The 15,924-nt window shown below is 44.9% G+C and overlaps 1 protein-coding gene across 1 annotated transcript; it reads right to left on the reverse strand.

The window, feature by feature from the left end:
- Positions 1-8,095: 8,095 nt before the first annotated feature.
- Positions 8,096-15,482, reverse strand: NINJ1 (ninjurin 1). Its single transcript, XM_018084859.3, has 3 exons — positions 15,254-15,482; positions 10,364-10,525; positions 8,096-8,872 (listed from the first exon to the last, which is right to left on the reverse strand). Exons 1-2 carry the CDS (start codon positions 15,405-15,407, stop codon positions 10,371-10,373), a joined length of 309 nt encoding a protein of 102 aa, XP_017940348.2. The 5' UTR covers positions 15,408-15,482; the 3' UTR covers positions 8,096-8,872; positions 10,364-10,370.
- Positions 15,483-15,924: the final 442 nt, after the last annotated feature.

Genomic DNA, 15,924 nt, shown 5'->3' on the forward strand with positions numbered 1-15,924 from the left:
ACACATTGTCCTGCAGCATCTGGATGTAACCCAGCCTCTGATGGAAACTCTGCTGTGGCCATGATGATATTTAACTCTTCCTCAAGTGCCTTTTCTCATTTATTTTAATTTATTTCTTGCTCTAGTAATGTCTCAGCTTCTGGCTCTGGTTCAGTCTTGTTGATCACCTGTGAATATTAATGGGCTGTGGCAAGACCCCCACACAACACCAGGGGGGTGGAGTCCTCCCTCTAAGGAGATGAGATTTGGCAGCTCCTCTCCTGCTCCTTATGTATTTCAGCTATAAGGCAGAGACCTCTCCCTTTCCCATGGGAAAAAGGCATCTGCTCCTCAGCCATGTTGCTTTCCAAGATAAAGGAGTGGGAATTTGGGACACAGCAAACTCTCTTCCCTTCTGAATGCTTCCAAGAGGGCAGTTAGCTCAAGCTTAGCAGTCATCCTGAGTCAGAGATTCCCTGCTTTCCAAGACTTGGTGCCCTGTGGTGTGTGAACCAAACTGAAGTGCTGAATTGTGTTCCATAGAGAACATTTCCCATTGCTGTGGGAGGTTTTTTCCAAGATACATCCTGTCCTCTGTTCCTGGGGGCAAAATCTGCATCTGAATATACTGGGTGGGGTGGTCTTTACAATGAGGGAACTTCACTTTGAGGTCATTAAATTTGTGTATATTTAAGTGACCTTAAAGAGCTGTGCTGCTTTCTACTAGGAAAATAAAATAAAGGATTTACAAATAGCCACCATCTGGTGCTATCTGGGGCACCAGTTGTTTCCAGACTGTTCTAAGGGAAATGTTGTATCTCCACCATCCCTCTGCAGTATCCTTTCCTGGGTATGGGTTGAATAGTGGTAAAACCAAATGGGTTGTCTTTAAGACCGGAACAGGACCATGCCTGCTCTGCTAGGTCATCTCCTTCCACACAGCCCAGAAAACTGCTGGGAGAAGCTCCTGTTTTTATTATTTTTTAATTTCTTAATGCCCTCCACTGCCTCTACCTTTATGGGAGATTTGTTGAATTATTTTCAAGGAGTGGTGGATTTGAATGTGCAGGTTATCAAAGATGTGAGTCATATGTATGCAAACATATAATCAGTTTTCTTTTAAGTGTCCCCACTGCCCTGCAGTAACCAAATACTCTTTCAGCAGGACCTGTTCTCATGTGGTTTGACAAAATCATATTGCAGAACAAGGACCAGCTTTTGATCATTTTTTAGGTGCTTTTTAGAAATAAATTGTAAAATTTATCATCATGGCTGGGCTTCATGAATGAAGATTTGGGAAGGGCTCTATCTACATTTGTTACAAGCATGCTGGTGGCTAAAGAGGCCAATTCAAGACAGGTACACCCGGTTGCAAAAGGCACAGCAGAAAGACTCCTCAGGTGGTAAATTCTGCAGGACCCGATTCTTTCTGCGTTGTCTTTTCTCTTCAAGGGTGATCCTGCTGCATTCTCAAAGGCATCAGCAGCGTTAGAGTTGGGGTGTCTCCAGGCCTCCTGATGGGAGGCCAGAGCATATCAGTTATGTTGATCAATGTGGCCAAGGCCGAGATGTTGTTTCAGGCAGTCCTTGTATCTCCTCTTTGGGGCTCCTCTCTTGCAGCACCCAGTGGCAAGTTCACCATAGAGCAGGATCTTAGGGAGGGGGTGGTTGGTCCTTCATCCTGGAGACGTGCCCTGCCCAGCACAGCTGTGTTCTCAGCAACATGGCCTCAATGCTTGTGACTGCTGCCTGTTCTAGAACAGATGGATTGGTCACATCATCTGACCAGTGGATGTTCAGGATTGTACAGAGGCAGCGTTGATGGAAGCGTTCCAGGAGTCGCAGGTGGTGGCTGTAGATGACCCAGGATTCAGATCCATATGAGAGAGCAGACAGCACTGTGGCTCTGTAAACACTGATCTTGGTGCTTTTCTTCAGGTGTTTATTTTGCCAAACTCTTTGATGGAGTTTTCCCAAAGCTCTCGATGCCTTTGCTAACCTGTTGTCCATCTCCCCATCAATCTCACCATCCGAGGAGATGAGGCTGCCTGGGTAATTAAACTGCTGGACTGATTTGAGCTCTGACTGGCCAATGGTGATGTGGGGATGATGGAAGACTTCCTGAGGTGCAGGTTGATGGAGAACTTCTGTCTTCTCTAAGCTGACTTCCAGCCCAAAGAGCTCAGCAGCCTCAGCAAAGCAGGATGTTAAACGCTGCAGAGCTGCTTCTGTGTGGGCAACAAGGGCGGCGTCATCAGCATAAAGCAGCTCCTGGACAAGATGGTTTAAGGTCTTGGTGTGGGCCTTCAGTCACCTTGGGTTGAAAAGGCTTCCATCAGTACGGTATCGAATGTAGATCCCGTCCTGATCATCCAGGTCTGCCATGGCCCTTTGGAGCATCCTGCTGGAAAAGATTGTGAATAGGGTAGGAGCGAGAACACAGCCTTGTTTCACACCATTAGTTATCAGAAAGGGCTCAGAAAGTGTGTTGCCATATCTGACTTGGCCGTGCTGATCCTCATGGAGTGAGATGATCATTTCAAGGAACTTGGGGGGACAACCTGAACGTTCCAAAATCTGCCACAGACCTTTTCTGCTCACAGTATCGAAAGCCTTGGTGAGATCAACAAAGGTTACAGAGACCTTTGTTCTGTTCCCTGCACTTCTCTTGCAGTTGTCTGAGAACAAACACCATGTCTGTGGTACTCCTGTTGGCTCTGAAACCACACTGACTTTCAGGCAGGATTCCTTCTGCTATAGTGGGTATTAGTCTGTTCAAGAGTATTCTTGCCAGGATTTTGCCAGCAATGGAGAGCAGAGTAATACCTCAGTAATCTGAACAGTCTGATTTAACTCCTTTCTTATACAAAGTGATGATGACTGCATCACGAAGGTCTGATGGTAGTTGGCCTAGTTCCCAACAGTGCACCACAAACTCATGAAATTTAGCATGGAGTGCTTGGCCCCCATGTTTCCATACTTCAGGTGGAATTCCATCAACCCCAGCTGCCTTGCTGATTTTCACCTGCTGTATGGCCTTAAGGGTTTCTCCCAAAGTGGGGGCAATATCCAATTCATTCTTCACTGGTTGTTGTGTGATGGACTGAATAGCTGAGTCTTGGACTACATGGTTGGTACTGAAGAGAGTCTGAAAGTGTTCAGACCATCGATTCAGAATGGAGGATTTATCTGTCAGAAGCACTTGACCATCTGGGCTCAGTACGTTCTTCACGTCCTGTCCTGTCCTGACTGGCCCAAGGGCTAGTCATGGCTACTGCATGGGCAATCTCCTGCTTAATCTGTTTGAAGGCTTGTTGTTGTTCAGGTCCCCACTGGAAAATGGCGCATAAAGTGGTACCAAATACAGCTTTTCCTGAATCAGATAAAACTTACAGTGGCAACCCCTCTGGTATGTTAGAAAATCAGCTAAGCTTAATGTTTGGATTCTGTCACTCATTTGTGAGAACTCTTTTGTAAATATTTGAATGATCAAGATTGTCATGTTGCATCTTCTTCAAGCAATAAAAGAGCACCCAAGCTTTTCGGGTGACACGTAGTGACAAGCCTGTGCCCTGGACCAAGGGGATGAGTGCAGTGCACTGGTACTTTTGGTACAGGGCAGGGAGCCCCAGTCAAGCAGCACCTACACCAAAGTGTGGCTGGCAGGGCCCAGTGTGACTTGCAGGAAGACACAGAATTACAGAATCATTAAGGCTGGAAAAGACCTCCAAGATCAAGTCCCATCTTTGACCAATCACCACGTTGTCAACTAAAGAACAGCAGTGCCATTTCCAGTCATTTCTTCAGGGATGGAGACTTCACCACATCCCTGGATGGCTCTTTCCAATGTCTGACCACCCTTTCCATGAAGAAATTCCTCCTGATGTCCAACCTGACCCTCCCCTGGCACAATTTGAGGTTGTTTCCTCTCATCCTGTCCCTTGTTCCCTGGGAGAAGAGCCCGACTCCCCCCAGCTCCCCCCTCCTGTCAGGGAGTTGGAGAGAGTGAGAAGGTCCCCCCTGAGCCTCCTTTTCTCCAGGTTGAGCCCCCCCAGCTCCCTCAGCTGTTCCTGATGCTCCAGCCCCTTCCCCAGCTCCATTCCCTTCTCTGGACACACTCCAGCTCCTCTATGTCCTTCCTGTAGTGAGGGTCCCAAAACTGCCCCCGGGATTTGAGGTGTGGCCTCACCAGTGCCCAGCCCAGGGGCACAGTCACTGCCCTGGTCCTGCTGCCACACCAATGCTGGCATAGCCCAGGTGCCCTTGGCCTTCCTGCCCACCTGGGCACACCTGGGCTCACATTCAGCCGCTGTCACCAGCACCCCCAGGGCCTTTTCCAGCCTTTCCAGCTGCTTTTCCCCATGCCTGGAGCTGCAGGGGGCTGTTGTGACCCAAGTGCAGGATGTGGTACTTGGCCTTGCTGACCCTCATACAATTGGCCTCAGCCCATGGATCCAGCCTCTCCAGATCCCCCTGCAGAGCATTCCTGCCCTCCAGCAGATCAACACTCCCACCCAACTTAGTGCTGTCTGCCAACTTACTGAGGGTAAAGCAGTCGTTAGAAGAAATTAAAACACCTTCTGAATGGCAGTTGAGCTGAAAACAGCTCAACCAGGATGATGCTTTCTGCTTCAGCCCATTTTATGTAAGACTCAGCAGCAGAATAAGCTCCAGCAGTGACCTGGTTTAAAAGACAAACACTTAAAAAGTCAGTTCCAGTAAATATAGTTGTTGTCACCTGCTTCAGTAAGTACAGCTACGCTGAAAATCTCAGCCCAGGCAGTTGTGGGATGCTGAAGAGACTAATGAGAAGCACCATGTGCAATGCTCACCCTGCCCAGCAGCTTATGAAACAGGAGCAAACGGCTGACCTGGCACGAACCGCTCCCCACGCAGCCTGGAAAATTCATCTCGCTTCATTATTGATGACCTCTTTTTAAGGGAAGTATTTGCCTCCAACCAAGAACTCTGGAGAAGCACAGCAAACCAAAGAACGAGTCAAACCCATGGATTTGTTTGCCTCCCCTCAGAGATTCTCGCCAGGATTTTAAAGCAGCACCTGACTTAAAAGAATAATGATCCCATGATTAAATTATTTATATTTGAAACCAACTTGCAGATGCTTTTGTTTGCTAAAAAATACATGAGCTCTGAAGGCTTCAGAGACTTAAAATACAGATTGCAAGCCTGAGGGTGTTTTGCAAATCTTAATCACAATAAAAGACATGGGAATAAACCAGCAGCCTTTTTATTTCAAAAGGACATCCAGTGGCAATGCTGCTGGTGCCCACACAGCCTCAGAGGCCAATGGATGGCTCTCAGATCAGGTTTTTGTACGTTTAGAAACAGAAGAAGAGACCAGGCTCTCTCTGTTGTGATGTTTCAGTCCCACTTGCAGGAGGTCAGGAAGCACAAGGATTCCTGACAGGTTTTTGTTGTGGTTCTGAGCCTGGCTCTGGCAGACTCCAATTGAACAGGCACCCATCCCCTCACTGCACAGCTCCAAATCCAGCTCTTGGCATCCCACAATGTGTTCAAGCTTCCAGTATTTTTTTCTTTCATTCTAACAGTTCCAGAACCTCTGTCTTGCCAAGTCCACTGGAATCTGCAGCTGAGAAGCTGCAGTTGAGAACTGCCTGGTGAGTGTTCCCTGCCCTCCTGCTCTGGATTCTGCTAACTCCACAGGCTGCCAGGTGATGGGATACACAAGCCTTGGTAGTTTGTGCTGGACAGCAGCTCAGCAGGGCAGATGCTCCAAGAACAACTATTACATTTTTCAGGAGAAACCCACTGAAACCTTCTTTGCCTGAGTGACCTGAATAATTATGGTCCAATAAAGAGGAGAATAAAAGGGAAAAAGTCCAGGTGTGTCTGTACTGTACCCCTGCACTGCTTTCAAGTGTTTCACTGTAAGACAAACATGATCATGCTCATAAGAGGCGATTCTCCCCCTCTACTCTGCCTGGAGGCAGAGTCCAGGAGCCTCATGAGTCCAGGTCTGGGGCCTCAGCAAAAGAAAGATGTGGAGCTGTTGGAGTAAGTCCAGAGGAGGCCATGGAGCTGGAGGGCTGGAGCCCCTCTGCTCTGGAGCCAGGCTGGGAGAGCTGGGGGGGTTCCCCTGGAGAAGAGAAGGCTCCAGGGAGACCTGAGAGCCCCTGGCAGGGCCTAAAGGGGCTCCAGGAGAGCTGGAGAGGGACTGGGGACAAGGGATGGAGGGACAGGACACAGGGAATGGCTTCCCACTGCCAGAGGGCAGCAATAGATGGGATATGGGAAGGAATTGTTCCCTGTGAGGGTGGGAGAGGCCCAGCACAGGTTGCCCAGCAGGAAGCTGTGGCTGCCCCACCCCTGAAGTGTCCCAGGCCAGGTTGGACAGGGCTTGGAGCAACCTGGGCCAGTGGAAGGTGTCCCTGCCCATGGCAGGGAGTGAATAGATGAGCTTTAGGGTCCCTTCCAACCCAAACCATGCTGTGATTCCATGACAGGACAGGGCTGTGGCAGTAAGAAGCACGATCAAAAGTGGGCCCAATCCCCCAGAGTATGGAGCCAGCAAACATCAGCAGAGCCTGGGTGTCTGTCTGCACCTGCCCTTGGGGTGGCAAGGACAACTCAACAAATGACAGGATGAACTAAGTGCCAGAAAGACTTTTCTTCCTGCTTTTACGTCTTGGTTAAAAAACTAGAAGGATGAAAATCTGGCAATGAAAAATATCTAATAATCATACTTAAGAGTGACTTTTGGACAGGTTATGTATTTAGGACAGCACAAAGCAACAAGACACCTAGCTTAGGTACAAAGTTCCTTGTACAGAACAGAGGCAGCTGCCCCCAGAAAGCCTCTCCAGCCAAATCAGATGTGCAGACAGGCAAAATATTCCAGGGAGAAGAATGCTGAAAGTAGAAAAGGTGATACAGCCAAGAATCTTATCAACATTACTGCCCAGTGTTGAGCTACAGGTAAATTTCATACTGGAAGGGCTCTGCCTACAGTCACTTATTTCCTTCAAAAGAAAGGCTTTCAGACTTTCAGCACTGCTCTGTGGGCAGTGAATTCTCTGCACTGCAGCATCAACAGTGTGACAGCACAGGGAGGGATAAACAGTCCTTCAACAGTTGGCTGGTTTGTAAAAACATTAATACAGGAAATGGTTCTAAATGCCTCATTCAGAACTTGTTCTGAGCTATGTTTAAACTGGTACAGCACACACAATTAAAACATTGACTGCCAGATGCTGGTTAAATACATGTTACAATGGAAATGAAGCAACAAAAGACAAATTAAAAAAATCAAAAATAATTCCATTACTCATCACACAAGTTTCTGATTTGTTTTCTGTTAGCAATTCTTACAGAACATGTACATGAAGATCTTGTACATCAGTGAGCCTTGAGACATAACCAAAGAGAAATGTGAGCAATAAAAACTGTAAATGAAATGAACACATGGAAGTCAAACTTCCATTCCTATGTGCAAGGGAGCATTTGAAAATTAATGGTAAGGAAATGGATTAGTACAAATCTGCATCTACACATAAGCACAACCTAGAAAAGTTGAATTTTTCTGATTGCAGATGAAATAAAATGACTGAAATGTTTTTGTTGTAACTCACACCATTACTAGCAATAGTGTATTTAGAAAAAGTATCAGTCCCTGAGCCAGCAGGTAAGAACTAGAAGATATTTCTCTCTATATATATATATACTTAAAAATAAAAATTTAAAAATTACTTATGCTTTCAGCCATAAATTCATAAGAGTAACAAAATTGCAGCAATCAATGATGGGAAGAGGGAAAATTCAGCCATAGAGAGACAAACTTCTTTCATTTTGCCACTTGAATTGCTGACAGGCACTTGGGACCAGTTTACAGGTACAGTTCACCCTCAATCCTCCAGTTTTCCAGTTGAGCCTAGAAAAGGTGCTGCTTCTAACAGGGTTTCCAGAAATTTGATATAAGAAAGAAGTTTTTTACAATGAGGGTGGTGAGGCCCTGGCACAGGTTGCCCAGAGAAGCTGTGGCTGCCCCATCCCTGGAAGTGTCCAAGGTCAGGTTGGACGGGGCTTGGAGCAACCTGGGCTAGTGGAAGGTGTCCCTGCCCAGGGCAGGGGGTGGAACAACATAATATTCAAGGTCCCACCCACCCCAAACCATTCTGTGATTCCATGAAATACATACAATGCACAGAATACAGGGAATAGCAGTTCATAGCAAGAAACTATTAACAATTAGGTTATTTGTGTGTCTGCACGAAGGACAGGAAACTTTAAGTGTGTCCAGAGATGAAGAAACAAGACAAACGAGTACCTGTGAGCAAAACTGGACAAAAGAGAGCTGATTGTTTCTGTTTGTCTCATCTTTCCTTTAGCTAGAGTAGAATAGAAAAGGAAAACAAGGCACAGTTACCTTTGCACTCTGCAAAGAAAGAGCTGGGCTACAGAGTACATGGGCTTGGTGCCAAGCTGTGAAATAAAGGACAATGTGGCCATGCCAGAATCCAAGGCCTGACGTTTCTTACCATGGTGGAAATGACAAATTGCCACAAAAACCAAAGGCACATAAAAAGAAAAGTCCTGTGAAGTGCTACCAGAGGATATTTCCTTGTTCGATGAGCTTATGTCACTTCTCTGAAAAAGAATGAGTTCCTACAGAGATTGAAATGCCAATATTGCAGAAAAGCACTGTCCTTGGGGCAAAATCAACCTTTTCCTAGATTCCAAACAGTTTAAATATTAACAGAAGGGAAAATTTTAGGTACACAAACGTATTGGTTGTTGGAAACTTGAGAAGGCTGCTCAGTGTGTCCAGCTCCTTCAGATAATTTTGTCTTCCCCACTGTGTCCAGGTGTAACTGGCTCAAGTGCAAATGGCATCTGGAATGAATGCTCCAGGTCTCTGTAATGCAAAGATACTGAGATATTAGTGATACATGAATTACAACAAACGACACATTTACTTTAAAGGGGGAATTGAGTTTCTGTGGAAAAGAGTGCATAACAGCAAAGGTGAGGCCAGAAAATGGTGGCCACCCACCTCTCTCAGGGTTTTGAGAAGACTGTGGCACCAGACTGAAAACCACCCATTTTTTCAAGTTACATTCAGATGACCAGGTGTTTTTGGCAAGGGCAACGTGTACAGATGAGCAAACAACAGCTGTAATGTTCCAAAGCAATACAGAACTTTTACATTTAACAAGTCTGGAGCAAAGAGATACACAGGTCCTGGACACCACATTTGGCTGTTTTATTAGGGACCTGCAGGTTTGAGAGCATGAAGGCAGGAGCCCACAGCTGGTGGTTTGGTACATAGGAAAACTTGCTTTACACATCCTCTGGTCTTGCCTCTACCTGAGTTTACATAAACCAGCTACTGTTTCTTCTTTACTGAGACTCTGAACTGTGTTTCATGCTCTCAGACAATCTCAGAGACGCTGCAGCAATGTTTCTCATTTAACCTGGCTTTCTAGCTAGGCACTTCACAATCCCAGTCATGATGAAGCCACAAAACCCTTTGGGTTGACAGTCTGTGCAGAGCAGAAGGAACAGTAGAGGAGAAGCTCCAACACAAATGCTGTCAAGAGCACCTCCTTGCCAGCTGGTGCCAGCTAAGCAGCCAGGCATGGTACAAAAAAACCACTGCTATTTCCTTATGCCTATCTCAGATTCTCGTCTCTGCCTCTGTTCCTGGCCATTCTGTGTGTTTTGCCCTGTGAAGGCAGCTAAAATTCCAATAATTCTTCATTCAGCTCCCTTGGCTTGGCCAGTGCAATTCTGGGGTTAGTGCTTCAGCTGACAGTGAAGGTAGAGCAACAATCTTGTTCTAAATGGCCATGTGTAAAGTGATAGGGCTCATTTTTGGGGGCTGAGTCTCCCCCCAAAAGCAGAGCCCAGCCCTTGGGAGGACAGAACAGCCACAGTATGTGCAGAGGAACTGAGGGTTCCAGGACATGCAGTGTTACATGTCAGACAATAGCCCTGCTTACTTGGAAACAGATTAAGTCTTCAGTGCTCGGGACAGACTGGATTCAAACCTTCCTTAAAGAAAGGAGAGGCATTTGGAGAAAGCCAAACAACACTTTTTCCCTTATTGTCTTAGTCAGCAGTGAGGAAAAGGAGTGCCTGAGGCAGGGCAATCCTCACACTTCCTATCCTGGCACATGCAAGGGGCCCCTGACAGGGTCAGGTTGCCATCAACTTTTGAACTCCACATTTACAAACACTCTCATCATTTACCAGTTCCCAGCTGCTTCTGCATTAATGTGAAGTGAACTCAGTTACCTGCAGGGACTAGAACTGTATAGGCAAGGCCTAAAGCCATGCCCCAGTGTGCCCTGCATTCCTGGATGCCATGCCCTGCTACCTTATGGTGCAGGGAGACCACACTCACCTGGTACTTATTGTTTTGGTGCTGAATCAGCAATTGGTTTCTGCACTCCAAAGGCAGTGATAAAAATATTCACAACTACTATAATGAATACTAGTCCAGTTGCAAGGTTGTTGAGGAAATCCAGCTTTCCATGTTTTGCAGGGTTGTTAAGGTCATATTTTACTTCAAAGAGAGAGGAGAAAAAAAAAAAAAGTTTAGTGAGATGAATATTTCAAAATCCAGAATAAAAGTCTTCATACTGATGTAGTTCAAGGATTTCTCTTATGCTGAGCTATTTGCATCAGTCATATTTAAAAGGGAAGTCAGATATTCTGCAGTGTCAGTAAAAATGCTAAGGGGAAGGTCTGTAACCACAAGGAGCCTATTAACTTCCAGTAATTAGCATCTAATCTCTGTGGAGGCACATAGGAAGTAATGGATGCACTAACATTACTAGGAATCTTCTGAACTCTTGATCTTTTGAAGCCTAGCTTTGTAGCAGGCTTTAAGCATTTAAAAATTATTTCAGTCTTGAACACATGAAGTTTTGAAGCCCTGACAGGATGAAGCTAAATTTCCCACCATTAAAATGCTACAAATCTCTTTACCACTGCTGGATTTTTTTTCTGTGCTGGTGCCCTTCCCCAGCTTGTACTCCCTTGTACTCCCTGCTTTTGCCCTGGCTCTGTTTTTAGAAAGCAAGGGCTCTCTCTCTGTTAAACAGAGGGAGATGTTGGAGCAGTGTAGCTGCAGCCCTTCCTACAGAGAGCATCAGCTGTGTAAACATTTTCCTTTGTTTCTTGCAGTTGCTTTTTGCTTGAACTTCTAATGGGAGTGAGGGAGGATCACACAAGGGAGATAGCATTAATTTAGTGTAAATTTTGACTCCAGGCCTTGTGAAAACATACAAATTAGTTACACTGGGCTGATAATAGGCTTGGTACAGGACAGTGAGAAGTCTGAGGTGCTTGCCTGATGTCTTAGAATCACTAAGGCTGGAAAAGACCTCCAAGATCATCAAGTCCAAACTTTGCCCAAACAGCCACTAAAACATCATGTGAATACCCAACATTTTCCACAGTTCCCTTGCAGTAAGGGCTCTGCAGCTCAGATCCTCAGCTACATTTCTTTGATGCTGGTAGAATGAGTGAAGAGGAACCCTGGAACAAGTTTTGAGAATGGGTTTTGCATAGGTCACTGGAGCTTGTGTCTGCAAGAGAAAGTTTATACCTGACAAGTTTTTGCAGCAACATAAATAAAACTTAGAGCTCCTTCTGACAGGCACATACACAGATGTGCAGCTTATATGACTCTACTGCAGGAGATCAACTTTGTTATTTGTGTGACTCAATGACCCTGCCAACACTGCAGAGCCAAACCACAGACTCCCTTGCTTGTGGCAGCAGTTGAGTGGTGGCAAACACACTCACGATGCTGAAATACTAAAAGCCAGGTTCATCTGGTGTCCCTAATTTGGAAGCCTAATGCTTGTTCTGGTTTCAAGGAATTCTGGGCACCTGTTCAAGTCCTGTTTGCTAAAGTAGTGTAGTCAAACATCACAGGCCAGGTAAAGCAGTGAAGAACAGTGGGGGGGAACTGTCTGAGAAGCTCCTGCACACCTCTGTAGGCATGAAATAATTTAGCCTCAGTAGTACCTCAACCTTGAAGTGAGTTTACAGGTCTGTAAAGCATCTGGAGGTACATGGATGTTTGCATCCCACCAGGACCTTGAGGGACTCTAGTAACTGCCATGTGAATGAAGCAGAATAAATGAAATGGAAAAATTAATTCTGAAATGTGGAAAAAAAAGGCATTTCAGATGGTTGGTTTAAAAAGGAGAGGTAATAATGGCCTAACCTGTCATGCAAGTTAAAAGAAATCATGCTGAAAGGCAAGCTGACACTTTCAGAGCTGTCCCTTTGTCCAAAGGAGGGTCAGAGAAGACAAGTAATGCTTGTTAGTTTAGGAAGAGCTCTAAATTTTGAAGCAGAATTGCAGTAATCCTATCTTCGTAATTACAGTGCTTAAGATGAGGGTGTTTGTGAAAATGTTCTTAAGAACAGTTATTCTTTAAGTATTTTATTATAGTGGGATTAGATTACTATGATTTCATGCTACTGAAACTATTTCAAGACATTCTTTGCTTTTCTTCCAAAAAGTTAAGATCACCAAATCACTTTCAAGGACAAGTTTGCTGAACATTTCTCACATTGTTTTTGTAAAAGGCTCTTTTGAAGGAGGAAGAGCTTTTAACCCCCCGTAGAAACTGTGAGAACTAGTAGCTCCCAGGATAAAACCTGTCTCAAGGAAAGAAACTGGATGGAGGCACAGACTTTTGTTTGGAGATTGTAGAGGCAGAATTTTGTGGCAAACTGTTCCTGTAGGCCAAATATACATTGGGAAAAGCAAGTTCTCACTCTGATGCCTGTATCTTTGTACCTTCATGTCCTATTTCCTCTCTTCCTATCTTCTTCCTCTCCTTTGACCTCAGCAGGACAGCACTGTTCCAAGAGGGTGTCACCACAAGCCGAGGGCTTTGTCACTCTCAGTGTGACAAAGATAAAACTGACAGCACTTAAGCCATTTTGGCAATGTCTTGCAGAAACAAGCACTAAAAAGCAATAGCTCAGCACACACTGAGAAATTGTTGCCCAACAAAAAGAGAGGGAACTTGTTTATAGCCTCAAAGGCTGCTGAAACAACCACCAGGGAGATGCCTTGAGGAACATCCACGTATTTTGCTAATTTTTCCATGACTCTCTTCCCACCTCTCCCAGTATCAACAGGTTGTTTTTTTCCAGTCCCTTTCTGGAATCTCCTCTGAGCCAAGACCTGGATTTTGCTCTTGCACCAACCCTACCAAATGCAGAGACAGCTGTATTCTGTCTCTTTTGTAAGAAAGAAAAAAGCTACATCAGCTACTTATCAATATTACAAGACGCATATCCTGGATCCCCAGGAACTTCCTCCTTGAACAGAACCTTGCTTTTTCAGCTGTGATTAAAAAAGCAGAACAGTGAAGGACTGACAGGGATGCCAAAGGTGGCACCCATGTGTCATCTCTCACATTTCATTTACACTGGACTTATTGCACTCATTAAAGAGCAAGATTTGAAAAAGGTTATGAGAAGAAATGATCACATAACACCAGCAGAAGGGATCCACAGCTGTTTCCTTCCAGTGGAGATGTCATTTATTTCAGTGAACAGTGTGGTTCAACATTTCCTCTGATTTCCATAGGAATCTTTGCCTGACTCTCTAAAGGGATAGTCTGGGGCTTTGGGTGCTGCTCATTCATGTCACAGGTTTTCAGCAACTCTGCAAAGAGCCACTGGATTCTTTTTGCATTTGGCATCACAAGAGCACGGGGGAAAATACCACAGTAGGTTAAGACAGCAAGGAAGGGTACTGAAGGCTTGTTTAAGGTCAAAACAGAAAACCCAGTTTTCCAGAATAGTGCTGTGTCTCCACTCTTGGTGGAGTTTCAGTTGGGTTTTTTTGGGTAATTCATGATCACTCAGCAATGACATTGTTTTTAGAAATAAGTCTGTTTCTACAGCTACTTAGATCAATATTCTACCTGACAGAATAAGGCAGAGGGTGCAGGACATAAGTGTGCTACCAATTTGGCAATACTAACTTAAAATACCTATTTTTTAGTGATAAATACTGTGTCTTGTGCCTCACAGTGTTGTACCTGTTAATATCAAATGTCTGTTTTTGAGAACAGCAAAACCACTGCACTGAATTTCTAGGAATGTGAAGGTCTGTAATTCAACATGACAGAAAGGGGAGAAGGGGAAGGCAGGGAGCAGGGAACTAATTCTACAGCTGCCTCATTCAACGTGCCCAAAGCACACATTTAACACAACTCCTATTTGAACTCATCCTCTTGAATGAGTGATTTCCAGCATATGCTAATGGTGTCACATCACATTTCTTAGGCAGAAAGTAAAAAGGCTTTCCCAAGCAAGTTCCAGGATTATACTCACACTGTATTTTGATGTCATGTGTCATTTCAAATTTCTGGACTGAAGTCACTATGACTTCATGTGGATAACAGATGAGATATGCCCTTCGGGTGAAACGCTGCTCCAAGTAACCTATTTTTCTTTTTAATTTCAGTTTAACATGGATTTGAAAATTAACAATAACAAGTATATTTCTACCAGTCCCCACTTAGAGATTTGGGATCTCCAGCTGGGGAATGGTAGATGCAGTTTGGTTGCAGGAACACGGCCAAGCTGAAGACAACGTGCCCCACCAACACGAAAACGGGCATTTTGACTTTCACTTCTCTTTCAGAGTTCCATATTCACAGTAAATTTTTTTTTATATGGAAGAAACATATTTCAGTCATAAGATTAAGTAACAGGTCTTGCTGGAAACAGTATTATGAAACTGGGCAGGCTGCATGATCCTATCTGGCCTACTGATGTTTCTTTTATGATATTTCATCATTTTCCTTCCTCCTCAGGCTTTCTGCTGAGAAAAACATTCATACTCTGGGAAATAAGAACATTGCTAAAAATAGAGGATTCCACATAAATCTGCCCTTCCTGCCTTTGTTGCACTATTTCTAGGGTTTCAAGAGAAAATCAATATTTTTGGATGTTTAAGAAAATTTTTTTCCCTTGAAAGAGTTGTCAAGCATTTGAACAGGCTGCTCAGGGAAGTGGCTGAGTCACCATCCCCGGAGATAACTAAAAGATGTGTAGTGGTGGTGTTCATGTACAGGGATTAAGGGTGAACACAGCAGGGCAGAGTTAACTTCTGGACTCAATGTTCTTAGGGGCCTTTTCCAACCCAAATGATTCTATGATTCTAACTTTGATCAGTTCTGAGGTAAAGACTTCCAAACACAACAGCTGCAAGAAAAACACATCAATGGCTCTCGCCGTGGCCACCTACCAAGGAATATCAGGAGCACTCCCACCATGATTTGCAGTGTGAGTGACAGACTGATGAGAACGATGAGGGGGATGTAGAAGTTGAAAGAAGGTCCTTGCTCCATCACAGCCTTCAGCTGGGAGGCGTTGGCCATGAGCAGGGCGATGTCCAACATGCTCTCGGCCGCGCTCTTCTTGTTGGCGTAGTGGTTGATGTTGAGGGGCCCGTTCCTTTGAAAGAACTGCAACCTTCTGTGCTGGAATTGGGAGAGAAGAATGATTATTCACATCTCCCTTAACTGGTGGTGAGTGAGAGACCCCTCGGCCCATGCACTAATTTCTGTGATCATGTGGACAGCTGTTACCACCCTCCTCCCAGCTGAGAGGAGAGCAGAAAACAGGGCCTGCCTGTACTGCCCTTTGGCAGGATCAGTCTAAACAGTGGGAAAAGGAAAGATCAGAAAAGCTGAAAAGTTTGCCCTGACAAAAAGTTGGGAGGGAAAAAACACCGTAATACAATCCAGCAAACAACAGATCGCTGGGACTAATTTACTCCTGAAGGCACACTTAAAAATACAGATTTATTAAATTCACTTTCTCTCATCACACATCTAAAAAGTTCCTTCATTACTCACAAGCCTTATTTTGAGGACTGATGTGGAAGTTGGCCACTGTGTGAGCTTTGCTTGCCCT

The sequence above is a fragment of the Manacus vitellinus genome, unplaced genomic scaffold (assembly GCF_001715985.3).
Source record: "Manacus vitellinus isolate BGI_N305 unplaced genomic scaffold, ASM171598v3 scaffold_77_pilon, whole genome shotgun sequence".
Classification (NCBI taxonomy): Eukaryota; Metazoa; Chordata; class Aves; order Passeriformes; family Pipridae; genus Manacus; species Manacus vitellinus.

Coding starts and splice junctions, on each gene's coding strand:
- NINJ1 (XM_018084859.3), bottom strand. CDS start 15,407: ATGTTGGACATCGCCCTGCTCATGGCCAACGCCTCCCAGCTGAAGGCT. Junction 10,526..15,253: donor AGTGCTCCTGATATTCCTTG/GTAGGTGGCCAC, acceptor CTCTCTTTGAAG/TAAAATATGACCTTAACAAC.